We start from the raw sequence: 27,195 nt of genomic DNA, 5'->3' as shown, positions 1-27,195 counted from the left end.
CTCTCTCTCTTTCTCTCTCTCTCTCTGTCTGTCTGTCTGTCTCTCTCTCTCTCTCTCTCACACACATGCATGCGCGCACACATATAAGTCTATGGGGTGAATTTGTATTTGCAGAATTATATTTGCAGATAAATGGTTTTGGAATATTGCGTGCAATTCTGGTCTCCTTCCTATTGGAAAGATGTTGTGAAACTTGAAAGGGTTCAGAAAAGATTTAAAAGGATGTTGCCAGGGTTGGTGGATTTGAGCTCCAGGAGAGGTTGAATAGGCAGGGGCTGTTTTCTATGGAGTGTCGGAGGCTGAGGGTGACCTCATAGAGGTTTATAAAATCATGAAGGGCATAGATAGGATAAACGGACAAAGTCTTTTCCTTGGAGTGGGTGAGTCCAGAACTAGAGGGCATAGATTTAGGGTGAGAGGGGAAAGAGATAAAAGAAACCTAAGGGGCAACCTTTTCATGCAGAAAGTGGTATGTGTATGGAAAGAGCTGCCAGCAGAAGTGGTGTGGCTGGTACAATTGCAACATTTAAAAGGCATCTGCATGCGTACATGAAAAGGAAGTGTTTGGACGGATATGGGCCAGTTGCTGGTAGGTGTGACTAGATTGGGTTGGGATATCCGGTCAGCATGGATGAGTTGGACTGAAGGTTCTGTTTCCATGCTGTACATCTCTGTGACTCTAAATGCACAATCTGCAGGCAGTCAATCCGTGTAATATTTCGTAAACCTGTTGGACTGTAACCTGGTGTTGTGTAATTTTTAACCCTCTGCAGAATGCCATGCAGCTGACATACTTGACCCAGCCCTAGGGAGGCAACACACCTGGTTAGAGTCACATCTGTACCCATAAACCGATAGCCACGCTCAGACAACAACTCACCAGGACAAATGACACCATACCCATCATTTGTAACACTAACGTAATTTATAGGATTCCATGCATAGACTGCATGAAACACTATATAGGGCAAATAGGCAGACAATTAGCAATCTGCATCCACAAACACAAACTAGCTGCTGAACGCCACAACCAGCTGTCCCTACACACAGATGACAAGGACCACAAATTCGATTGAGCCAACACAACTATCATAGGTCAAGCTAAACAAAGGACAGTCAGAGAATTTCTAGAAGCATGGCACTCAGCCACAGATTCCATCAACAAGCACATTGACCTAGACCCAATATACCGGCCACTACATCGAACAACTGGAAGCAGTAGAAAAGGAACCAAATAAATTCCAGAAGACACAGGAGGCTGCACTTTAAAAAAAATTCACAAAAAAATTCACAGGAGGCTACAAAGCACTAGAGATGTCACCTGGACAGGGGATGGAACGTCTGTAAATCAAATTCCCAGCTCGTTGAGCATTCCTACAACCACAACACGACAACCAGCACCCAAGCTAAAAATCTTTACACAAGCCTTGAACAATCTTGTTGAGATCAAAGGCATTGAATAACCAAGCCTGCAAAGATGGAACATCAATATTAATTTCTAAGAAAATATTAATATTATTTAAGTTCCGATTATCTATTGAATGGTAAGGAGTCATTTCTAATTTAAATACAGATTTAAAATTTGTAATAAAAATACTTGGTTACATCTGTGTCCTGGCAAAGTGTACCCTGTTTTACTAGAAGGCCAAATCTCATCTTGATCCAAGAAATGATCTCGCTGTGAAGTTAATTTTCCCTTCTCAGCAGATTGCTGTCACCTTCTGGAATGGGCAGTTGGGCTGTTCACCATTTGACTGAAAGGACTGTAACAAAGGTTAAGTTAGTCTTTACCTTTTTTCATTCATTACATTTAAAATCTATTATTTCACTTATGAAGTCACTTTGACTGCAATGTTGCAAGAGAAGCTTCATAACTGTAACAACAGAAATTTTTTTTCTTTTACACAAAGTTGCCAGATAAAGTTTTGATTAGATTAGTTTCCCTAGTGTGGAAGCAGGCCCTTCGGCCCAACAAGTCCACACCGACCCTCCGAAGAGTAACCCACCCAGACCCATTTCCCTCTGACTAATGCACCTAACACTATGGGCAATTTAGTATGGCCAATTCACTTGACTTGCTCATCTTTGGACTGTGGGAGGAAACCGGAGCACCCGGAGGAAACCCACGCAGACACTGGGAGAATATGCAAACTCCACACAGCCAGTCGCCTGAGGCTGGAATTGAGCCTGGGACTCTAGTGCTGTGAGGCAGCAATGCTATCCACTGAGGCACCGTGCCGCCCCTAATATTCCAGTCGATGGATGTATGAATTCCCAAGATATTTTTTTCAATTTAACCTCTGACAACTGATCCAAAAAATTAATTTCTTGAGCTTGAGTTTTGGGGGCTGTATTTGTTAAAACTTTCACAATTTCTATCCTTGTGGACTTCACACAAGTAACACATTCTGGGCATAATACCCAGACACTGATTCATTTCGAAATTTCCATTCTTTTCCTTTTTTTGTCTGCATAAGATTGGGCACCTTTTCTTTGTTATTGTGAGTTTTCATGCTTTTGTTTGTGAAAGAATAAAAGTTGTTTTCTCTCCATTTATTACATGTATAGTTTGAGAGTTAGGGATAAGTTACTGCTTCCTCTAGAAAGTAGAGTCCAGGTCAATTTCTGGTAGCTCAAACCTTTCTTTTACATTAGCATTCAACAATGCTTTATTGCAGCCTCAAATCTGTGCTTCATGTGCTTTCATGTGCAGAGCTTTCATGATGTGGCCTGTGCTCAGTGTCAAAATACAAGGTACTCAACAACCCTGAGAAAAGGTGGAGTGCTTGGGAAGAAAATGGCAAAAGGTGAATTACTTTGTTATTCAAAGGGAATGACGACAAAACTATATTGGAAATCCAGTCAGCCATTGGACGGCTGATAAATAAGAGGACTTGAAGCTTGAATTCTTAGATTACAGTTTATAAATTTCATCATTTTAGCTGGAACACAGGAAGAACGGAAGATATTTAGTGCTGGCTGACTCCTTTTTTCATGTCAAAGTATGTAACAGGAAAAGTTTGAGATTGCACATACCATGGCTTCCATTAAAGACATATCGGGCAGATTTTGAAATCAGCACATACATTTATATTTTCTTGAGAGTTAGAGATGGGCCTCATTCCTGATGAAGGGCTTTTGCCCTAAACGTCGATTTTCTTGCTCCTCGGATGCTGCCTGACCTGCTGTGCTTTTCTAGCACCACTCTATATCTTGACTCTGATCTGCAGTCCTCCCTTTCGCCTGAGTTAGAGATGGATGTCCAGTTTACTGGAAAATAAAGTTCACAAAATTATCTATCAGTTAATTGCGTTTGTCACTGACAAAAATTTCAGACTTCACAATAATGATATGCATTAACTGTTAATTTCATAATATAATGGAATGATACAGTGCAGAAGGAGTCCATTTGGCCCATCTGAAGAAGTTCACTTCATGCCACTCCCTTATCTTCTTCATGCATCCCTACAACCTTTTCAGATTATCATCTGATTTCCTTTGAAAGCATCAAATGGCACTCCACTCTGCACCCCACAGTCAACCAGTAACATTCAACAGTCTGACTACAATGTGTGTTGCCATTGCTACCTTTAGGAGAAAATGAGGACTGCAGATCAGAGTCAAAGTGTGGCGCTGAAAAGCACAGCAAGTCAGGCAGCATCCGAGGAGTAGGAGAGTCGACGTTTCGAATATAAGCCCTTCATCGGGAATGCTTGATGAAGGGTTTATGTCCAAAAGGGAGACTCTTCTGCACCTTGGATGCTGCCTGACCTGCTGCACTTTTCCAGCGCCACACTTTAGATGCCATTGCTATTTTTGTCAATTACATTATATCTGTGATCTCTGGATCTCAATCTTTTTATCAATGGGAATTTTCTGTCCATCTGCTCTGTCTAGACCCTACATGATTTTGTACAGAGTTATAGAGTCATAGAGATAAATAACATGGCAACAGGTCCTTCGACTGAACTCGTCCATGCCGACCAGGTTTCCTAAGCAGAGCTTGTCCCATTTGCCTGCATTTGGCCTATATCCCTCTCAGCCTTTCCTATCCATGTACTTGTCCAAATGTTGTAGTTGTACCCACACTTCTGTTGATTCTGTTCTCAACTTCATCGCCAAGCACAACAGCCTTACTTCCTTTAATTGATCTATCTAATTGAAATTCTGTGAAACCATTGTCATGAATCTTTACAGCCTTCTCTGAAATGCATTTTGGAAAGGCAAATCATGGTAGGATTAATACACTGAATGCTAAGGTCCTGGGGTGTGTTGCTGAACAAAGACCTTGGAATGCAGGTTCATAGTTCCTGGAAAGTGCAGCTACAGGTGGTTAGGATAATGAAGAAGGCATTTAGTATGCTAACCTTTATTGATCAGTGCATTGAGTATAGGAGTTGGGAGGTTATGTTGCAGCTATACAGGACATTGGTTAGGCTACTTTTGGAATATGGTGTGCAATTCTGTTCTCGCTGTAATAGGAAGGATGTTGTGAAACGTGAAAGGGTTCAAAAAGGATTTACAAGGATATTGCCAAGGTTGGAGGGTTTGAGTTATAGGGTGAGCCTGAAAAGGCTGGGGCTATTTTCCCTGGAGCATTGGAGGCTGAGGGGTGACCTCATTGAGGTTCATAAAATCATGAGTGGCACGGAATAGGGTAAATTGACAAGGTATTTTCTCTGGAGTGAGATGTTATGGACCAGGCCACACCCCTTCAAAACATTTCAAGGAAATGGCCCAGACCCTCACTTTGCTAGTTGTTTTAAGCAGGTGTAATGCGGATGCTTAAGGAATGATGCAGCTGGCCAACCCACTTAATTTTATGCAAAATGGAATTTATTTACAAGAACACAGAATTAAACACAAACAAAAGAGAACAGAATACAGAATAAGGGTCAAAAAGTGTGGAGCTGGAAAAGCACAGCCGGTCAGGCAGCATTCAAAGAGGAGAGTCTTGTTTTAAGCATAAGCTCTTTGTCAGAAATTAATGCATAAGAGCAAGGATTCCCACATTGGGCAAGTTGTCCATAAATCATCTTCTAGTTCACAAACCAACCATTCATCACTACTTTTTGTTCCCTGTCAATTGAGCAATTTTTAAAAATCCAAATTGCTCTTATCCCTTCTATTCCGTGCGCCTTCATGTTTTGAAACCATTGTGTACCGCATTCATTGCATTTTGTCATTAATCCTTTCTATTACCTCAAACAAAAAAACCCAAGCACAATTTTTAAGGGCAAACCATCTTTAACTAATTAATGTTTGTTTTCCTCAGTTAAACCCACATTTTCTCAAGTGACTATAAATTTTGATTGCAATTATTGTCCCTACAATCTTCCACACCTGTGTTTGAAATAATTGGTTTGTTGTTTCCAGGCTTATCTTGAAATAAAACCCAATGAACTGCGAATGCTGGAATTCAGAAATAAAAACAGAAGTTGTTGGAAACGCTCAGCAAGTCCGCAGCATTTGTGGAGAGAAATCAGACTTAATGTTTCGGATCCAGTTACCCTTCCTCAGAACTTATCTCGAAACACTTTTATTGAAAAGGGTGTAACATTTGTCATTTCTTAAACTCAAGAATGGTGCTCAAGAACTAAGCAAGACAGGAAAAAATGATGACCAGTGCTTTCTCCACAGTTTCCACTTCCTTCAGTACCCTTGGATACATCTTAACTGGCCCTGGCTTTAATTAATTTTAATTCTAGAAACCTATATCCATCTCTTTCACAACACCCTGCTGAGTCTCATCTTTGTTAAATAGGACAGCTGGAGCATTTTCATGAACAACCTCAGCCCTTTCCTCCAAGCTTGAATTCTTTTTTTGGTTCCAAATCAGCTCCATTCCTCATATGGGCGGCACGGTGGCACAGTGGTTAGCACTGTTGCCTCACAGCGCCAGAGACCCGGGTTCAATTCCCGACTCAGGCGAATGACTGTGTAGAGTTTGCACATTCTCCCCGTATCTGCGTGGATTTCCTCCGGGTGCTCCGGTTTCCTCCCACAGTCCAAAGATGTGCAGGTCAGGTGAATTGGCCATGCTAAATTGCCCGTAGTGTTAGGTAAAGGGGTAAATGTAGGGGAATGGGTGGGTTGCGCTTCGGCGGGTCGGTGTGGACTTGTTGGGCCGAAGGGCCTGTTTCCACACTGCAAGTAATCTAATCTAATCTAATCTAAAGTAATTTAATCTAATTTAATCACCCTTCTATTATTCATATGCTTGTAAAATACCTTTGCATTTCCTTTTATGTTAGGCCGTGTGGGGAGGAGAGAGATGGTCTGGCTATGAAGGAAGAAAGAGGAGTGAAAGAGAGAGGATGTGGCTGTAATGGGGAAGAAGGGAGAGAGGGTATGGCTGTAAAGGAGGGAGGGTGTGGAAAAAGTGCACCCACCCCTCTCCCTGTTTATTTTCCTTTCTTTTCCTTTCCTAAACATCTTATGTCCAAGAATATTCACCCAGTCATAGAGATATACAGCATGGAAACAGACTCTTTGGTCCAACTCATCCATGCCAACCAGATATCCTAACTACATCTGGTCCCATTTTCCAGCATTTGGCCCATGTCCCTCTATACCCATGTCCCTCTATACCCTTCCTCTTCATATACCTATCCTTTTAAATGTTGTAATTGTACCAGTTTCGACCACTTGCTCTGGCAGGTCATTCCATATATGCACCACCCTTTATGTGAAAACGTTGTCTGTAGTTCTCTGGCTTTTACTATCCACCTTTCTTAAATAGTGGCACTGCATTAGCTAACCTCCAGTCTTCCAGAACCTCGCCTGTGGCAAGTGAGTCCTGCCTACCTTTTGAGCCAGGTCTCTATTATCACTGCAATAGCCTTTTGACTGTCTCTCTCAGTATTCTTTCACCTTGGCATTTGTATTTAATATTACTTGTTGATGCTCACAACTTGCCAGGTTAATTTAGATCCTTCTCAATAGCAGCAACAAATCACTATGTGAAGTTATCAGTCTTCACTCTGTTTTGACTCAACTATACAGCACCCATCTTCCCCAGAACTGATCCCAATGTCCCAAGAATTTAAAACATTCTCTCCTTCTCGTGTGTTGGTGCAGAATCGATAGGCTGAAGGACCTCTTCTGCACTGTATGATTCCATAATTCCTGCAACATCTCTCTAGCCATACCTTCATGTTGTGTATAGTCTTGGGTCTTAGTTGAGAGAGGTAATTTAGGACTGAAGAGCTAACTGAAATGATAATGATTTCAAATATATTTCTGTTTTTGTCAGTTTTTTTAAGTTATCCTTGTTGCCTTTTGTCATTGCCGTTTTTTTTCACATATCTTTTCATGGGATGTCGGCATTGCTGGCGAGGCTAGTATTTGTTGCACATCCCTGATTATCCTTGAGCTGAGTGGCTTGTTAGTTGAGAGTCAACCATGTTTTTCTGGATTTGGAGTTGCAACGTAGACCAGGCTAGGTAAGAATGGGGTTTAGTATGACAATCAAAGATCATGGTGGGATTTGAATCCATTTGAATAGGCCTCTGCATTACCTCTAAAGTGACATTACCATTATGCCACTGCTCTGTCTAATCTTCTCATAATATTGCAATTGCCTTTGGATTTGGTTAACTTTCTGCTTGAAGACCTTTTGCAAAAACATCAGTCACAATGGATATTCGTTGACCTAAAGTCTGACCTTTTTTTGTTTTTTAGATGTCTGGTATTTGTAATAATTTGCTTTTCTTCTTGGGATTTGTAATTTGAAAAAACTGTGTAGTGGGATTTAAGGCCACTTGCATTGGGTTTCAGTACTCTGCACATGTTGTGATTTGAGATTATATTTACTGTTGTTATTGACTCAGTGTCACCAGATACCTTACTGATTCATGGGCTGCACAGTGGCTAAGTGGTTAGCACTGCTATCTCACCGTGCCAGGGATTCAGATTCAATTCTAGCTTCTGGCGACTATCTGTGTGGAGTTAGCATATGTCTGTGTTGGTTTCCTCCGGGTGCTCCAGTTTCCTTCCACAATCCAAAAATTTGCAGATTAATTGAATTGGCCATGCTAAATTGCCCATAGTATTCAGGGATATGTGTGTTAGGTTCGTTAGTCAGGGGTAAATGTGGAGTAATAGGGTAGGGGAATGGGTCTGGGTTGGATGCTCTTTGGAGGGTTAGTGTAGACTTATTGGGCTAAATGGCCTGTTTCCACTGTTGGGATTCTATGAAAATGCTAAGTCAGTTTTGTGGCAGATAAAGGAAAAGAAAAGCAATGACCATTGATTCAGTCTGTCCGTTTTGACATGCAATTGGATGATGGTCTGTTTTTGCCAGACTGGCTGATCATTTTCATTCAGAGATATTATTCCACACCTCTGGGGCAGGTGGGATTTGAACCCAGACCTCCACAGCCCAGATGTAGCGACACTACCACTATGACACAAGAGTCCTTTAGGTCTGCTTTATCTGTTATTTTATTGATTCAGGGATCTGCTTTTCTTTATATATCTTTATATATCCTGAAGTATTACCTCACAATAATGAATGGCTTTCCTACCACCAAATCACTGAGAAGTTTTATCTGGGTGTGCTTTAAATTGTTTTTCTTTGATAGTCACTGTTTAAGGTATCTTCTAATCATCCAGTTCAGGTATAGTATTACATCGTTCTGGAGTAGATGGGACTTGAATCAAGGCCACCTGGCCCAGAGATAGGGACATTATTATTGTGGATGTGGAATCAGTCTGGGTAGAAATAAGAAATCGCAAAGGGAGGAAACACTTGGTCGGGGTAATCTATATGACCCCATACAGTAGTTTTGTGGGAGCCACACTATAAACCAGGAAATGTTAAAGGCTTGCAAGAAGGATATGGCAATAATTGTGGGTGATTTAAACATACACATAGATTGGAAGAATCAAATTGGCAAGGGTAGCCAATGTTTCTTGGAGCAGTATGTTATGGAACCAACCAGAGAGCAAGCTACTCTGGATTTGATGTCATGCAATGACGGAGGTGGCACGGTGGCACAGTGGTTAGCACTGCTGCCTCACAGCGCCAGAGACCCGGTTTCATTTCCCGCCTCAGGCAACTGCGTGGGTTTCTTCCGGGTGCTCCGGTTTCTCCCCACAGTCCAAAAACGTGCAGGTTAGGTGAATTGGCTGTGCTAAATTGCCCGTAGTGTTAGGTGTAGGGGAATGGGTCTGGGTGGGTTGCTCTTCAGAGGGTCGGTTGGATTTGTTGGGCTGAAGGGCCTGTTTCCACACTGTAAGTAATTTAGTCTAATCTAATCTAATCAATGAGGAGAGATTAATTGACATCATAATTAAGAATCCTCGAGGAAATAGTGACCATGGTTTGATAAGATTCAAAATTCAGTTTGGGGGTGAGAAAATGGAATTCCCACACTGTTTTGGAATTAAACAAAGGAAATTACATCAGCATGAGGACAGATTTGGCCTGCAGACATTGGGCAGGAAGGCTAAATGCTGAAAATGTGTTTTCAGGAAAAGCGCAGCAGGTCAGGCAGCATCCAAGGAACAGGAGAATCGACATTTCGGGCATAAGTCCTTCTTCAGGAATCCAGGAAGGCTAAATGGTAAGACAGCGGATGAGCAGTGGCAGTTCTTTAAGGAGCTACTCAATTCTTCCCAGCTAACATATATCCCAGTGAGGAAGAAAGGTGGTAAGGGGAGAGATCAAGGACAATGTAAAGCCAAACACTAAGATATACAAAGGCCAGTGACAGGTTGGAAGATGGGAAACTTTCAAACATAAATAAAGTTATACTAAAATATTAATAAAAAGAGCTAAGGTAAATTATGAAAGAAAATTAGCACAAAACATCAAAAAAGATAACAAAAGCTTCTATAGGTATATAAAAGGGAAGAGAGTTGCTGAGGTGAATGTTGGTCCCTTAGGAGATGAAACTGAAGAGTTAACACTGGGGAACACTGAAATAGCACACATGCTAAGTCAATACTTTGCCTCTGTTTTCACAATGGAGGACAATAGTACTATTCCTATTGGAATGGGCAAGTTAGAGGCAACAGAAAGAGTAGAATTTAGAACAATCAACATTGATAGGGAAAAGGTGCTCAGCAAACTATTAGGATTGAGGACAGACAAGTCCCCCCTGGCCTGATGGCCTACATCCTAGGGTATTAAAGAAAGTGGAGATAGTGGATCTATTGGTTACAATATTCCAAAATTCTCTGGACATGGGAAAAGTTCCAGTTGATTAGTATTTTTCCAATGTAATACTCTTATTCAAAAAGGGAGGGAGGCAGCATGTGGGAAATTACAGACCAGTTAGTTTAACATCTGTTCTTGGGAAATTGTTAGAATCAAATATCAAGGAAGCAATATCAGGACATTTGAAAGTCAAAACGCTATCCATCAGAGTCAGCGTGGTTTTTGAAGGGGAAATCATGTTTGACTAATTTGCTTGAGTTCTTTGAAGATGCAACAAGCAAAGTGAATAATGGCCCCAACTACTTAGGTACAGGAATAGAAGATTCTATAGCTACATTTGCAGATGATACAACAATAGACCAGACGGGTAAATTGCAATGCAAGTAACAACCTTACAAATGGACATAGATAGGTTAGAAGAGTGGGCCAAAATGTGGCAGATGAAGTTTAACGTGGATAAGTATGCGGTGTTGCATTTTGGTTGGAGAAATGGATTTTGGTGACGTATTAACTAAATGAGGAGTTAGTTCGGTGTACTGCAATACAGAGGGATCTAGGTGTCCTCATTCCTGAGTCATAGGAAACTGATGTGCAGGGACAGCAAATAATAAAGAAAGCGAATGGAAAGTTGGCTTTTATGGCTAAAGGAGTAGAATATAAAGGTAAGGAAGTGTTATTGCAACCAAACAAGATTTGATGAGACCACACCTGGAGTATTGTGTACAGTTTTTGTTCCTTTATTTAAGGAAAGATGTAGTGGCATTGGAGGTAGTTCAGAGGAGCCTCATTAGATTGATTCCAGAGATAAGAGGTTTGTTGTATGAAGAGCAATTGAACACTTTAGGCCTATACTCTCTGGAATTTAGAAGGATGAGGAGAGATCAAATTGAAATATTGAAGATGATGAAAAGTATGGATAAAATAGATGTGGAGCAGATGCTTCCTCTTGTGGGGCATTCTAAGATGAGAGGTCATGGCCTTAGGGTAAGGGGTAGCAAATTTAAAGCAGAATTGAGGAGAAACTACTTCTCTCAAAGGGGTGTAAATCTGGAATTTGCTAACCCAAAGTGTGATGGATGCTGGGACAGTGAGTAAATTTAAGCAGGAGTTAGACATATTTTTAATTGGTAGTGCATTGAAGGGTTATGGGAGAAGGCAGGAAAATAGGGGTGAGGTGCATATCAGCCATGATTGAATGGCGGAGCAGACTTGATCGGCAGAATGGTTTTATGAACTTATGAACGGTTCTACAAAAGCCCAGATCCTGTGTTTGTTTAAGATTTATCCCAACCAACCTGTTCATAAATATTAATACTTACCTCTGCAATAGGTTGAGTGTGAATCAAGATACCCTGGTTCAGAAGTATGGGCACTCCACTGCTGCACAAGGGCCTAAATGGTTTCTAATTGGCCTGTTAGGAGTACTTTGTACACATCCTTGGAACAGGTGAGACTTGCACTTCAAAGTGAGCAGGTGGTTAGGGAGACCAGGAAGGGTTGAACACAAAATAAAGCAGCCTGTCCCCCACGGTACCAACGTCTGTCTGAAGATGTCAAGAGCATTGATGGACAAGGTATAGTCACTTTCCAGTGACACCCGACAATACATTTGTTTAATTTTTTTTTTGTTTTTTTTTAAAAGCATTAACCATTACCAGTAATTACCTCTGCAGCCAATTAGAAATTTACTTGCAAAACCCATTAAAGGCAATGTGAAGTGTGGGAGTTAGGGAAGGGGCCAACTCAAAATGGAGTTGGATGGGGAAATAAAGCATTGTCTCCCCTTAGTGCCCACCTCTCTAAAGACATCAAGAGCGCTAGCTCCCTCTCCTGTGAAATCCAGGAATTATGTTTGTTTAAAAACTGAGAAATCAACTGATGGCTACTGTGTACAATCAATGGCTTGATCAGAATGAGGGAACATCAAAGCTGGTTTGACTTAAATGTGACCACGTGCCTTTAAGATGAATTTGTCTGTCCTGGTTCTCTTGAAAGTGGGGGATGGGAATGTTGTAAACTCGGTGCCACGGTATCTACTCCGTGGAAAGCTGAGTAAATAGTTTTGGGTTATTTTTAAAGAAGACAAAAGAAGCATGAGTGTGTGGAGTCAGGCTCACATTGACCCAGTATTTTAGTTATTGTTTTCAATTGCTGAAGTTGGGGTTTCTGGAGTTGAAGCTGCTAGATATAGCCCTCTCTCTGCTGTGTGGAAAGCTTGTGTTCTGTCTCTGCTGCTAGATTCATGACTTTGGTTTTTCCTTTCCCCTGGACTAGAGGAGATACTGTTTTGCTGAATTTGTCTTTGCTCCTATATTGGAACAGTTGATGAGTAGTATTAAATAATATATTATTTTGTTGAATATTTTGTTAGTGTCAAAGTTGTGCCAGTTTTTCTTTCATTGTGTTTTAACTGGGTGAAAGAATAAAGTATGTTTTGCATAAAGCCAAGTAGTTTGACCAATCGAATCACATCTAGAATGCAGCACCTTATGTTTGCCTTTAAATAAGATAAAAGTCAGGGTCTAGGCTATCACCTTGATATGATTGAGGGGTTTCGACTGATCCATAACATAAGAAATTCTTAGTTAAAAATCACACAACACCAGGTTATAGTCCAACAGGTTTAATTGTAAGCGCTGGCTTTCGGGACGCTGCTCCTTCATCAGGTGGTTGTGAAGTACACAATTGTAAGACACAGAATTAAGATTTGACAAGCAATCAAGGTATTTTTCAGTGTATAATTTCAGATACATCACACTGTAAACTTCTACTATAAATTCTGTGTCTTACAGTTGTGTACTCCACAACCACCTGATGAAGGAGCAGCGCTCCGAAAGCTAGTGCTTCCAATTAAATCTGTTGGACTATAACCTGGTGTTGTGTGATTTTTAACTTTGTATACCCCAGACCAACACCCATTTCCAAATCTTAAGAATTTTTGTTTCAGTTTGAATGTATTACATTTGATATGTGAGTTGTTATTGTGATCTTAATTTATGGCGGAATCTTTGTACACTTCAGTGTGGCATGAAAGTTAAAAGAATCATTTTGTCGTATGTTAGTAAATGAAAAATCCTTTTAATCGTTTTGCGTGAATTGCAGTGACTGTTGAATAGTGCACCTGTCTTGAATAAGTGAGCAGTTAACATGGACTAAATACAATGCGCTCATCTTGGAGGCAGACATCTCTGGTGATGTTGGCACTGGAGATTAAGAATTGGATTTAATTTTGACTGTTTGCTTGGAATGTAATAAGTACATGTTTTACTCTGTTTTAAACTTCTATCATTTCTGGTGTGAACAGGTGCACGTAGAATGTTGTTTCGATATTTTGAATGATCTGGGTGAAAGCAAATCCAGGAAAGATGTCTTCAGAGTTTAGTTTATGGAATATAACAGATACCCACAGCTCCAGGTTAGATCTTCGATAACGCAGTGGTTGCCTTCTTGTGCAACCCCGCATTTAGAAAAATCATGCTTTAGAAACAATGCTTAAAGTGTTGATGCTGTAATTGCATTACAGCCAACACATGTTTTAAAAGTTCGCATTGTAGAAACAGCATCCCCAATTCACCAATCGTATTACAGCGAATTGGCCTTGACAAAACACGAGTTATAACCTGTATTTGAAGCCTGCTTGATATTGGGAAACAAGGTCTTAAGAAACATGAAGAGAGTGTGGGAGATTGGGATTGAAGAATCAGACTGTCATGGCTTGCAAAATGATGGAAAATATAAAGAAAATTGAGAGGATTGGGCCATACAGTGCACTGAACCTGTTCTCCTATTCAATAAGGTCATGGCCGAATTCCTATAAGGTTGCAGAAGATTTTGAATTCTATCCCTTTAATCATGTCGTTCACATGGTGTCTAAAAATGTGCATCAGATTGCACTGAGTATCCAAAGTATTTCTAGACTATAGAATTTTTAGAGTAGAGAATTCTTAAAATTAACAATCTTTTGAGTTAAGGATCCTTTCTTCCCTTTTGAATCTTAATATTCCAAACTACGATGGACCAAATAAGCTGTGTTGATGTGTTTTGCTAGAAAACAGATCAGTTGAAAACTTTGATCAAGTCAAATTTATGCAATCTTTGTTGAATATTAATCATGTATTTGTTTGAATTGCTGAGTAATAAGGTGAACTAGGAAATTACTGAAGATGTGTGAGAAATGAATAGTTCTATAAGCTTTCAAAAAATACTAAGTTGTTCAGAGTGAAACATTTGCTAATCTTAGGCACCACCACAATTTGCCCCAGTCGGGCTCTGAGTATGGGCTGGAAAAAATCCATAATGTGCCTCACTCTTGATTAACCTTTTTCCTTAAGGTATTTGCATAGGGATCGAATTTGCTTAATCACATCTTGCTTAATCACATGGTTGTGTCCACTATGCTTGAAAGTTGGCAAGAAAAATGTGATGCTTTATCAGTTTTTTGCAACCTATATTTGAGTTAAAATTGGATTAATTGTTTTGAGTCACTGAGAAGCATTGAACCATTACATAGGAAGGGGTAATTGAAGTCCCTTTTCCCTGAAAGTTTCCTTGGCAGTCTTTACTCCACCCTCTAAAATCTTCACAATGTTCTTAAAATATGGTATCTGGATTTGCACAAAATATTTCAGTTGAGAGAAAACCAGTATTTTATACAACCTAACCATAACTTCCTGGCTTTTTCTTTATTGATACTCCTGTTTATACAGTCAAGGATCCATTTTCTCAGCCTCTTTAGCAATTTGTACACCTCTATCTCCCCGTTTAAAATTGTAACTTTAAAAAAAATTTAATGTCCCTAAAATGTCTCATTTACATTCAGTTTCCTTGCAACATTTCACAAACCTATCCATGTCCTCTTGCAGTCCATCTTTATCCCCTGCAATGGTACTCATACTTGCATGTTTCTGCCATCCACAAATTTTACAATTGTTATTTGCACTTCTACATTTAGATCAACAATATGGATGAAGAAGAGCAGTGATCCAAAAATAGCCATCGCTACTTTCTGTTGCTTGTTACTCAGCCAATTTCATGCTGCCTTTGTACTTTTATTTCATATTTTAGAATACATATCTGTGTCAAAAGTTAGATTGATTTATTACCATTTTATTTTGCATAGCTAAATAATTTCATTTGTGAACAAAATCTTGATTTTTCTGATTATTCCTCCTTGAAACCTGTTGAACTTTTTTGGTTTACTGCTTGCGCTGATCCACATTGTTATTGTTTGAAATATAACGAAATACTGCTGCCAGTTTCTTTTCCATGGCAATATCCCATGAACAGTAAGGAATTAAGTGATTGAATGACCAGTTTTAGTTATTGATTGAGACAGTGTTTGCCAGAACACTGTGTCCTTGAAAAACTTGATGTTAGTTGAGCAAAAAAGGGTTCATTTGAGCATTTGCCATTTTTTTTGTCCTTACTTTGTAAATATGATCTTGCACTTAAATTATAAATATTTTAACTAAAGCATTCAGATATGCTATGTCATGTCTGGAGCAGGTGGAACTTAAAGTCAGACCCTCTGGCCTAGAATTAGGGACATTATCACTATGCCACAAGAATCCTTGCATTTAAATCAACCATGTAGGAAAAAGATTTAGTATTATCCAGTTGTGCAACACAATCATGTTTAGATTTGGTTAAATTTGTATTCAAAACACTACGTATTTTACCCACTTAGTTTGTGAAATAATTTTCTTCATTCTCCATGGCACTTTCCCCTTGTTTTCCTTGTTGAATACAAATTGTCTATCTCATAGACTTTATCGTAATGGAAAGATGTTATAAATCTCTCCCCACTCTTTGGCTTCCAGCTCTCTGTCCCTGCCTCTCGGTCTCTCTGCTTCTCCCTCTTTTTCACCTTACTCCTATTTTCTGTGTCTCTCCTTAGCACTTTTCTGCCATTCTCTCCCTCAAGCTCAATCTGACTTTTGTCACTTGCCTTGCCGATCCATATCTTGTTCACCCTCCCTTATCCACTTTCTCCTTAGTGTTTTTTCTGTGTTTCTATTTTCTTTCTCTCCTGTTTCCCTTCCTCTGCTTCTGTGCATCTGTTTTGCTTGCTGTTTTCCTGCTGCGTCCCACCTATTCATGTGCATAATCAATCAAGATAATTTAATTAATAGATCAGTTTACTTTCCAACACTACAAGCAGTTTGCTTATTATGATGTGTATGATTCTTAAGTGAAGATATCTTGTTTCAGTAACTTTTGGAATACTCTGCAATTGTAGACAATTAAATCACATAAAGATATCCCTAGTATGTGTTCAAAAATATGTTCTTGAAATGTTTTGCTGGTGCTGTCAAAATTTAATTTATAATTATATATAATTAGACTGTTTTTAACCATCCTGAACAAACAAACGAACAAATCCGCAAATTAAGCAGTTCAAGCAGTGGCATTGAAAAAAGAAAGTTTTCAGATGTGATGACCCAATGAAACAGTTTCTAAACTGTTTGATAAATTACTCAACAAGAATTAATCCTTTCTTTTTCTGTCTCTGCAGTGAACAAAGTATATGCCAGGCGCGGGCTGCTGTTATGGTGTATGATGATGGCAATAAGAAGTGGGTACCAGCTGGTGGAGCAACTGGATTCAGTAGAGTACATATTTACCACCACACAGGCAACAACACGTTCCGAGTAGTGGGGAGAAAAATTCAGGACCATCAGGTAGAACCTTAATTTTATGTTGTGGACATCTACTTTCAGCATTTTCATGATTTTCCTGAGTTTTCATGACATTTTCCTTTCAATGTGGTTTCATTTTACTTGATTTTTGTTGCAACTTATTTTGTGTGTGGCAATTTTGGTGTATTCCAATGACAAAATAAGCTTCATTTTTCAATTTTTATTTGACATTCTTTCAGATGTATATTTAGAATAGCAAAAAGTTGTGACAATTCCTTATTTTACATATTAAGCAAACAAGTCACATGGCTATTGTCTGTTAATGAATTTTCAGCTCTGTATTGATGGCGAGTAAGTCTGGCATTTATTGCCAGCCCTACTTCAGTTTAGAAAGTTGGTGGTGGGCTGCTAACTTCAGCCTGTGTTCTCCATGTGGTATAGCTAGTTTGTATAGTTTCATTCCATAGACAGTTCCAGAGTTTTGACGGTGTGACCTTGAAGGAACTGTGATATATGTTCATGTTGAGATGGTGGTGCTCCCATGTACGTACCTACTAACTTTGTCTTCCTAGGTGGCCAAAGCCATGAATTGAAAGATATTGCTGAACAAATTAATGTGAATTATTTCAGAATATCCTGTAATTGGTGCACATAGCAGCCATGATAGGCTGGTGGTGGATGGAGTGGATGTTAAAGTCAGTGGATAGGGTGTTGAACAAGAAGACTGACTTGCTATATGCAGCTCTCGTAGCTATACCCATTCAGTAAGCAGAGTGCTCCAATGCATATATGACTGTGCCCTGGAAGTGATAGAATTTAAGAATTGATTAACTGGGATTTTCATTGTGTAAAGGATTTAGAGGTAACAAACTTCTTAAGATATATTTAGAAAGCTTTTTTATAACAGCACATAGAGATTCAACGAGGGGTGGTTTAGTGCTGGACCTCATTCTGTGAATGAAGCCAGACAGGTCTTTCAAATGGCAGTGGCAGACCATTTTAGTGACCACAGTTCCGTGCTTTTGAAATTTATATGGAAAGGAAAAAGGTGGTCTGCGGTAAAGTGTTTTGAATTGAGGAAGGTAGATTTTATTAAAATAAGTCAGGATCTAGCCAAAGTAGACTGCAAACAGCTACTTCTGGGTAAATTTATATTAGAACATTAGAGATGGAGAACCTTTAAAATGGAGCTGATATATGCCCCCTATGCGTACAAGCCCAACATGTTCTGTTCAGGATGAAATGTCAGAACAACAAGCCTGTAGAACCCTGAATGTCTATGAATATCCAGGGTTATATAAGAAGGAAAAGAGTAGCTTTCATAAAGGAAGGTGTACAAAGGAAGCAAATCAGTGGAGGAGAAAGTCAGGACTGCAGATGCTAGAGATCAGAGTCAAAAAGTGTGGTGCTGGAAAAGCACAGCAGGTGAGGCAGCATCCGAGGAGCCGGAGAGTCGACATTTCGGGCATAAGTCCTTCATCAGGAATATTGTCGGGGGTATTTGGCAAGGAGGCTGAGAGATAATTGGGGGGGTGGAGCTAGGGGGCAGAAGGTAACTTGAAAGGTGATAGGTAGATGAAGGTGGGGTGATGGTGATAGGTTGTAGTGGAAGGTGGAGTGGATAGGTGGGAAGGAAGATAGATAGGACAGTTCAAGAGGGTGGTGCCGAGTTGGGAGGGGTGGATGTGGGATGAGGTGGTGAGGGAGATGAAGAAACTGGTGAAGTTGACACTGATGCCGCATGGTTGGAGGATCCCAAGGCAGAAGATGAGGCATTCTTCCTCCAGGCATCAGTGGCTTGGATTTGGTGGTGGAGGCGCCCCAGGACTTGCAAGTCCTCAGTGGAGTGGGAGGGGGAGTTGAAGTGGTTGGCCACAGGGCAGTGGGGTTGTTTAGTGTGTGAGATGTTCCCTGAAATATTCTGCAGGTTGGCGTCCTGTCTCCCCAATGTAGAGGAGACCATATTGAGAGCAACGGATGCAGCAGATTAGATGTTTGGATGTGCAAGAAAATCTCTGCTGAATGTGGAAGAATCCTTTGGGGCCTTGGATGGAGGTGAGGGGGGTAGGTATAGGCTTAGGTTTTACACCTTGAGGTAGGTATAGGCATAAGTTTTACACCTTGGAGCGGACAGTGGGTTGGTGGGGTGGCATGGACATAAGGTAGTCGTGGAGGCAAAGTGGGGAGGAAAATATATCTCTGGTGGTGTGGTCTGACTATAGGTTGCAGAAATGGTAGTGGATGATGCGTTGTATCTCGAGGTTCGTGATGTGGAAGGTGAGGATCATGGGGATTCTATCCTTGCAGCATCGTCCTCTTGAACTGTCCTGTCCATCTCTCTGCTCCACCCTCTGCCCCAACCTATCACCATATCTCTCTCTCTCTCTCTCTCTCTCTCTCTCTCTCTCTCTCTCTCTCTCTCTCTCTCTCACACACTCACTCACACACTCACACACTCACACCTCTCATGGCCTCTCTTGCTCCTTGGATGCTGCCACACCTGCTATACTTTTCCAGCGCCACACAAATCAATGGAGGCCGTAGTGGTGTATAGATAATGCAGGGGAATACTTAAGAAATCAATTATATCAAGGGGAAGAGAATAGCCAGGGAAAGAGACCATGTGGTAAGTCGAAAGATATTGGTAGAATGTTCAATAAGTATTTCATAATTGTCTTCACTCAGGAGGAGGAGGAGGAAGTCGGTATAGAATTTAGATTGTGAGATTTTGAACAAATTGATTTCGGGAGTGAGGAAGTTTTGGCGGGTTTAAAAGTAGACACTTCCCCAGGTTGGATGATTTGTATCTTAGGTTGCTGTTGGAGACGAGGGAAGAAATCGCAGAGACCCTGATCCAAATTTTAATTCCTCTCTGACTACATGGGAGGTGCTGGAGGACAGCTAATGTGGTTCCACTTTACATAAAGGGTAGTAAAGGTAAACCAGGGAATTACAGGCTAGTAGGCCTCATACTAGTGGTAGGGAAACAATTACAGAAAATTCTGAAGGAGATATTTTAGTCTCCACTCGGAGAAGCGAGGTTTGATCATGGATAGTCACCATGGCTTTGACAGAGGGAGGTCATATCTTAAGAAATCTGGTTGGATTTGTCAAAGAGGTGACCAATTCTGTAGGTGAGGATGTGCATTTGATTTAGTTTATTTGGATTTCAGCAAAGCCTTTGACAAGTTCCCACATGGGAGATTGATGAAGAAGGTAAAGGCACATGTGATCCAGGGTCACTTGGCAAGATTAATCCACAATTGTCTTAGATTAGATTAGATTAGATTATATTACAGTGTGGAAACAGGCCATTCGGCCCAACAAGTCCACACCGCCCTGCCGAAGCGTAACCCACCCATACCCCTACATTTACCCCTTACCTAACATTACGGACAATTTAGCATGGCCAATTCACCTGACCTGCACATCTTTGGACTGTGGGAGGAAACCGGAGCACCCGGAGGAAACCCACGCAGACACAGGGAGAATGTACAAACTCCACACAGTCAGTCGCCTGAGGCGGGAATTGAACCCGGGTCTCTGGCGCTGTGAGGCAGCAGTGCTAACCACTGTGCCACCGTGCCGCCCATAGTGGCAGAAGACAGTGGTGGTGGAAGGCTGTTTGTGTAACTGGAAGTCAGTGTCCAGTGGCATATCACAAGAATAGTTGCTGGGCCCCTTATTGTTTGTGATATTTTTAAATGATGTAGGTGAGAGTGTGGGGTGTGCTAAGTAAGTTTGCAGATGACACAAAGGTTGACAGGGTTGTTAACAGTGAGGAAGAATGTCTTGGGTTACAAGACAATGTAAACAGATTGGTCCGATGGGTGGATTAGTAGCAGATGGAATTTAACCCTGATAAGTGTGATGTGATGCACTTTGGAGGAAATGGTGTACACAATGAATGGCAGCGCACTGGGAAGATCAGACAAACAGAGGGTTTTTGGGGTGTTTACCTACAAATCTCTGAAGGTGGCAGGACAGTACTGAAAATTAGTTGTAATTTTCCAAAAGTTCTTGAATTCTAGAAAACTGCCAGTGTGACACCCCATTCAAAAAATGAGGGATGCAAAAAGTGGGTAACTATAAGCCAATTAGCCTAACATCTATGTTGGCCAATATTTGGAATCAATGGCAAATAAAGTAATAGCAGAATATTTGGAAAATCATAATCTAATCAAGTAGAGTCAGCATGGTTTCATGAAAGAGAAACCATGCCTGATTAGTTTATCACTGTTTTTTGAGGAAGTTTCAACCAGAGTGGATAGAGGATGTGTTTGGATTTCCAAAAAGTTTTCGACAGGGTACCTCACAAAAGGTTAAGTCATGAGAGAAGAGCCCATGGCATTGGAGGTAGTATATTGGCATGGATAGAGAATTGGTAAATGGGTAGGGAATGAGTGGGGATAAGGGGTTCTTTTCCAGGTTCTGTAATTAGTCGGCCTCCACAGGGATCAGTGCTGGGACTGCAGCTGTTTGCTATATATCGTATAGATATATAAATTACTTGGATGAAGGAAGCGAATGCACTGCAACCAGATTTGCAGACAGCACAAAGATAGGTGGAAAGGCAAGTTGCAAGAGCAATAGAGTTTACAGAGATGTTGATAGGTTAACTAAGTGTGCAAAATGTTGGCAAATGGAGTATAATGTGCGAAAATTGAATTGTTCAGTTTGGAAGGGAGAGCAACAAAACAATATTATTTGAATGGAGAAAAGCTACGAAAAGCTGCAACATAAAGGGACTTGGGGATACTTTTCAATCTGAAGGGGTACGCTCCGAAAGATTGTGATTTCAAACAAACCTGATGTTGTATGACTTCTGACTTTGACCAGCCCTGGCCATCACTGGCCCTTCCACATCACAGAAAGATAGCACATGGGTGCAGGATGTAATCAGGATAATGTTTGTCCTTATTTCAAGGGAGTTGATGTATAAGAGCAGAGAAGCCTTACTGCAATTTACAAGATGTTGTGAAACTGCATTTGGAGAACTGTGGGCAGTGTGTTTTCATTAAAGGCAGTTCAGAGAAGGGTTCACCAGAAAGATCCCTGGTATGGAGGGAGTTTCTCATGAGCAAAGATTAAATAGTTTGGGATGCTACACATTTGAATTTAGAATATTGAAGGTGAAACATTGAAGTATAGGATTCTTAAGGGGTTTGACAGATTAAATGCTGAGAGGATGTTTCCCATTATGGGAGATTCTAGGACTGCATGGCATTGTCTTGTAATTAAGGAGCACAAATTTAAGACTGAGATCAGGAGGAATTTCTTCTCTGAGGGTGAGAGCCTTTGGAACTGCATACTACAGAGAGCTGTGGGGGCAGAGTCCTTGTGTATATTTCAGGCCGAAATAGATAGCTTTGTGATCAGTAGGGGAATCAGGGGTAATGGGGAAAGGGCAGGAAAGTGGACGTGAGGAGTATTGAGTCAACCATGATCCTATTGAAAGGCACAGTAGGCTTGGGGCAGAATGACCTACTCCTCCCATTCCTATTTCCTATGGTGTTATGGCATTTTAATAGGGTAATTAAGAAGACACATAGAATTCTTACCTTTATCAGCCGAGGCATAGATTAAAGAAGAGGACCCTGCACTTGAAGCTTTAACTCTGTTTTCTCTCCATGGATGCTGCCAGACGTGCTGACTTTCATCTGCAGTTTCTGTTTTTTATTTCAGATTTTCAGCATCCCGAGTTCTTTGTTTAATGTTGGAGCTCTATAGGATTTTGGTTTGGCTGCAGCTGGAGCATTGTGTATGGGTCAGGTCTCCACACTGTTGGAAGGATGTCATTGCACTGGCAGGGGTGAGGATGAGATTCAGCACAATGTTGTCTGAGGTGCAGCAGTTTAGCTTTGAAGAGAGGCTGGATAAGTTCAGGTGGTTTCTTTGGAGCAGAGAAGGTTGAAGAGTTACATGATAGAGGTGTACAAGATTGTGAGGGGCGTGGACAGGGTGAACAGAAAAGCAGCTGTTCCACTTTGTCCAAGGGTCAATAAAAAGGCATAATTTTAAGGTGAAGAACAGGAGGTTTAGAAGGGATTTGCAGAAAGGTCTTTTCATTCAGAGGATGGTGGTACAGTTCTTCTTGGTTTGGAGCAAGGAAGTCTTATTATAGCTGTAGAAGGGCCTTTGTGAAACCATACCTGGAGTATTGTGTGCAGTTCTTATCCTTTTATGTAATAACTAATACACTGCCTTGGAGAGTATTTGAAGCAGGAAACCTCATAACCTTTAAAAAGTGCTTGGATGAGCACTTGAAATATCACAATATTCAAGGCTGTGGGCCTCGTGCTGGTAAATGGGAATATAGATTTAGTGTAGCTTTGATGGTCAAGACCTGATAGGCTGAAGGGCCTCTTGGTGTTCAAATCTAGTCAATTGTATATACAGCAAATGTTTTAACTGGCACTCTTGATAAACTGGAAGAAATTAGGTACCTCAAATATATCTATCACAATGTCCAAGTATTTATGCTGTAAGTAAAGTATGACAGTGATGTATATACCCCCTGCATTATGTTTCTGTTATTTACTGTGTTTATACATTGATTTTAGGAAATGTGTTGATGTTTTTACATGGATCTTTTGAGGGAAGTTGATATTTTGAAACTTGTTTTGGTCAGAGTTTGGCGCAATTATGCGTTCCTCTTGATTATCTGGGATATTTCATCAACTGGCACACTACTGGTCCCACAGGTGCTGGTTAATAAAAAGTTCACTGTATCAAGAAAACAATCTTGAGTCAATGCTGAGTGGGTAACCCCACTGTAAAGCCTTGCTCAGTCCTGAAAACAATTGTTCGCCACTTCACCTTGCACTTATGTACCTTGCACTGTTCCGTTTATTGCATGGACATTAAATTTGCTGGCAAATGGTAGTTTCCAGACTTTTCATATGGTGCTTCATCAGATCCCTTTCAAAACATGTAGGCATTACCAACCATTTATATTCCCCCCATTCACCATCTGTTGTTAAAAAGCTCAAATCAGAAGCTCAGTTATTAAACATGACCTGCCTTTAGCAAATTGGTACCGCTTTCTCTTTATTCATATTTGTTCCAAACATTTGTTAATCTTGGATATACCAGCAGGTTATTCGAAACTGTAATCCTGCTGGTTTTATCTATTTTTGAACACTTCTGAAGTTTGTCAATTATCCAAACCTTTCAGCACACTACAGTATCTCAGGAGAAATGGAAGATTATGGCCAGTTTTCCCTCAGAATTTCTAGATGCATTCATTCTGGCCCTGCTGTCTCATCCAGTTTTAAATATAGCCTGTCTTTCTCATTTCTCCTATTTATCATTTTACAACCTGTCCAGACGTAAAAAGGAACCATGTAAATCATTCACTAAAAACAAGCAAGCATAATAATAAAACAAAGTAATTGCAGATGCTGGAAATCTGAAACACAAACAGAAAGTGGTGAAACTCAGCAGGTCTGGAAGCATCTGTATGTAGAGAAGCAGAGTTGATGTTTCGAGTTGAGTGACACTTCATCAGAACGGACACAAGAATTGGGAAGCCAAATGGTTACATTATCTTTCCTTGAAGGAGAGTTTGAGTATAGGTTTATAAAATTAAGAGAATATGAATATGAATAAAATAGGTAGTTGACGCTTTTCCCCGTGGTAGAAATGTCAATTGTTATGGCACATTGGTTTAAGGTAAAAGGGGGAAAATTTAAGGAGATGTGAGAGGCAAGTGTTTTTACACAGAGGGTGTTCAGTGTGTGGAATGTGCTGCCAGAGGACGTGATAGAAGCAGATACAATAACAATGTTAAAGAGATACATGAATAGACAGAGAATAGAGGGATGCAGACTGTGTAGAGGCAAAAGATTTTATTTTAGGAAAGTGTCATGTGTCAGTGCAGGTTGGTGGACTGAAGGACTTGTCACTGTAGTACAGTTCTTCTTGGTTTGGAGCAAGGAAGTCTTATTATAGCTGTAGAAGGGCCTTTGTGAAACCATACCTGGAGTATTGTGTGCAGTTCTTATCCTTTTATGTAATAACTAATATAATTGCCATTGAAGGAGTTTAAAGAAGGTTCACCGGGCAGTTTCTGGGATGGCAGTTTGGTCATATGAGGAGGACTGGATCTATATTTACCGTAGTTTAGAAGAATTAGAGGGGATTTCATTGAAACATATAAAATTCTGATAGAATTGGACAGACTGGATGCAAGGATGATATTTCCTCTGTCAGGGTGCTCCAGAACAAAGAATCACAGTCCTGGAACATGGAGTAGGTTACTTCAACTGAGATGTATAACTTTTTCACTTGTGGAATTCTCTACCACAGAATGCTGTGGAGGTGATATCACTGAAGATATTTAAGAATGAAATAGATTTCCAGAGGCTGAGGTGTCAGTGAGTATGGGGAGAAGGCTATAATGTGGTGTTGAGAGAGAAGATCAGCTATGATCATATTGAATGGTAGAGTGGGCTTGATGGTCGGAATGGTATGCTCCTGCTCCTAATATCCTTGTTTCTGAACACGTTTTTCACTTTGACTATTTTTTATTCATGCATGGGATGTGAGTATTAAAGGATGGGCCAGTATTTATTACCCATCCCTAGTTAACCTTCAGAAGGTGGAGGTGAGCTGCCACTTTGAACATTTGAGGTCCAGCTGGTATAGATACACCCACAATGCTTTCAAAATGGGAGTTCCAGGAATTTGATCAACAACACTGAACAATTGGCAACATATTTCCAAGTCAGGATGGTTTGTTGATTGGAGGGGAACCTTCAGGGTTGCAATGGTGAATTTCTGCAGTGCATCCTGTAGATGTTATATACTGCTGCTACTGAGTATTGGTGCTCAGTGAATGTAGTACTTATCAAGTGGATTACTTTGTCTTGGATGGTGTCAAGCTTCTTGAATTTTGGAGCTGCAGTCATCCAGGCAAGCGGGTACTACGACAGATTCTTCTTTAGTAAACACACATGCAGAATTTCATGGGGAACTTCAAACCAGCGTCTACAGGAAAACAACACATATTAACCAAATATTGAACCACAGAAGTATCCCAACATCCACAAACAAAGCTGCATCAGAACATCATTTCAACGAGCCAACACACACTGCAGCACAGAGGAATTACGCAGAGCAGAGGAAAATCACCTATACCATGTATTCAAAAAGAAAGGGTACCCAATGAATACAGTCTGCCGATTTCTTAGCAACAAACCCAAACAAGCAGACAAAACATGTCCAGAAATCTTAGCCACTCTCCTCTACATCAAAGACATCTCGGAAATGATTGCAGACTACTCAGACCCCTTGGCATCATTGTAGCCCACAAACCCACCAACACATTAAAACAGCAGCTAATGAACTGGAAAGACAACAAACAAAACTAATGTCATTTGCAAAATACTGTGCAAGGACTGTAATAAACATTACATTGGACAAACAGGCAGAAAAGTAGCCACCAAGATACATGAAAACCCAGTAGCCACAAAACGACATGACCCTCTCTCGTACAGATAAGGAAAGACACCACTTCGACTGAGACAACACATTCATCCGAGGACAAGCCAAACAAAGACACGCACAAGAATTCCTAGAAGCATGGCATTCTAAACGGAACTCTATCAACAAACACATAGAGTTAGATCCCATCTCCCACCCCCTGAGAAAAATAACAGGAAATGACTTCACTACAGGAAATGACATCACCAACCCAAAGAAACCCAATCATATAAATAGAAAGCAGGCCCACTGAAGATGTTACCTAGTAGGGTGATGAAACGTCTGGAAGTGAACCTTCCAGCTCAGTGAGCAAACCTACATCCAGAACCTCAACCTGAGCTACAAATCTTCTCAAAACTTGCTATGCAGAATACTCATTAAGTGTCTTGACTGTGCACTCTGCTTCCATGTGTTGACCTCCAACAACTATAACTATCTTTCTTTGTGATCAGTTGGACTCCAACCAGTGTAGAACTTTCTTTTGCTTTCCAGTGACTTTAGTTTTGCTTGCACTTCTTGACGCTATGATTGAACATAGATATAGAACATAAAACAATACAGCACAGAACAGGCCCTTCGGCCCACGATGTTGTGCTGAACATTTGTCCTAGCTTAAGCAGCTAAAAATGTGTTGCTGGAAAAGCGCAGCAGGTCAGGCAGCATCCAAGGGACAGGAGAATCGACATTTCGGGCATAAGCCCTTCTTCAGGAATGAGGAAAGTGTGTCCAGCAGGCTAAGATAAAAGATAGGGAGGAGGGACTTGGGGGAGGGGCTTTGGAAATGCGATAGGTGGAGGGAGGTCAAGGTGAGGGTGATAGGCTGGAGTGGGGTGGGGACGGAGAGGTCAGGAAGATGATTGCAGGTTAGGAAGGCGGTGCTGAGTTCGAGGGATTTGACTGAGACAA

The 27,195-nt window shown here is 40.7% G+C and overlaps 1 protein-coding gene across 5 annotated transcripts in view; it reads left to right on the top strand.

The window, feature by feature from the left end:
- Positions 1 to 27,195, top strand: part of enah (ENAH actin regulator) — a 398,339-nt gene that overhangs the window by 117,577 nt on the left and 253,567 nt on the right. For all 5 annotated transcript variants that reach the window (XM_043687390.1, XM_043687387.1, XM_043687385.1 and 2 more), the window contains one exon: positions 16,680 to 16,845. In XM_043687390.1, the coding sequence (XP_043543325.1) occupies positions 16,714 to 16,845 (132 nt within the window). In that variant the 5' untranslated portion in view covers positions 16,680 to 16,713. The remainder of the gene's footprint in view (positions 1 to 16,679; positions 16,846 to 27,195) is intronic.

This window comes from Chiloscyllium plagiosum, chromosome 3 (assembly GCF_004010195.1).
Source record: "Chiloscyllium plagiosum isolate BGI_BamShark_2017 chromosome 3, ASM401019v2, whole genome shotgun sequence".
NCBI lineage: Eukaryota > Metazoa > Chordata > Chondrichthyes > Orectolobiformes > Hemiscylliidae > Chiloscyllium > Chiloscyllium plagiosum.
The sequence above is the reverse complement of the archived record's forward strand: the minus strand, read 5'-3'. Positions and strand labels throughout refer to the sequence as shown.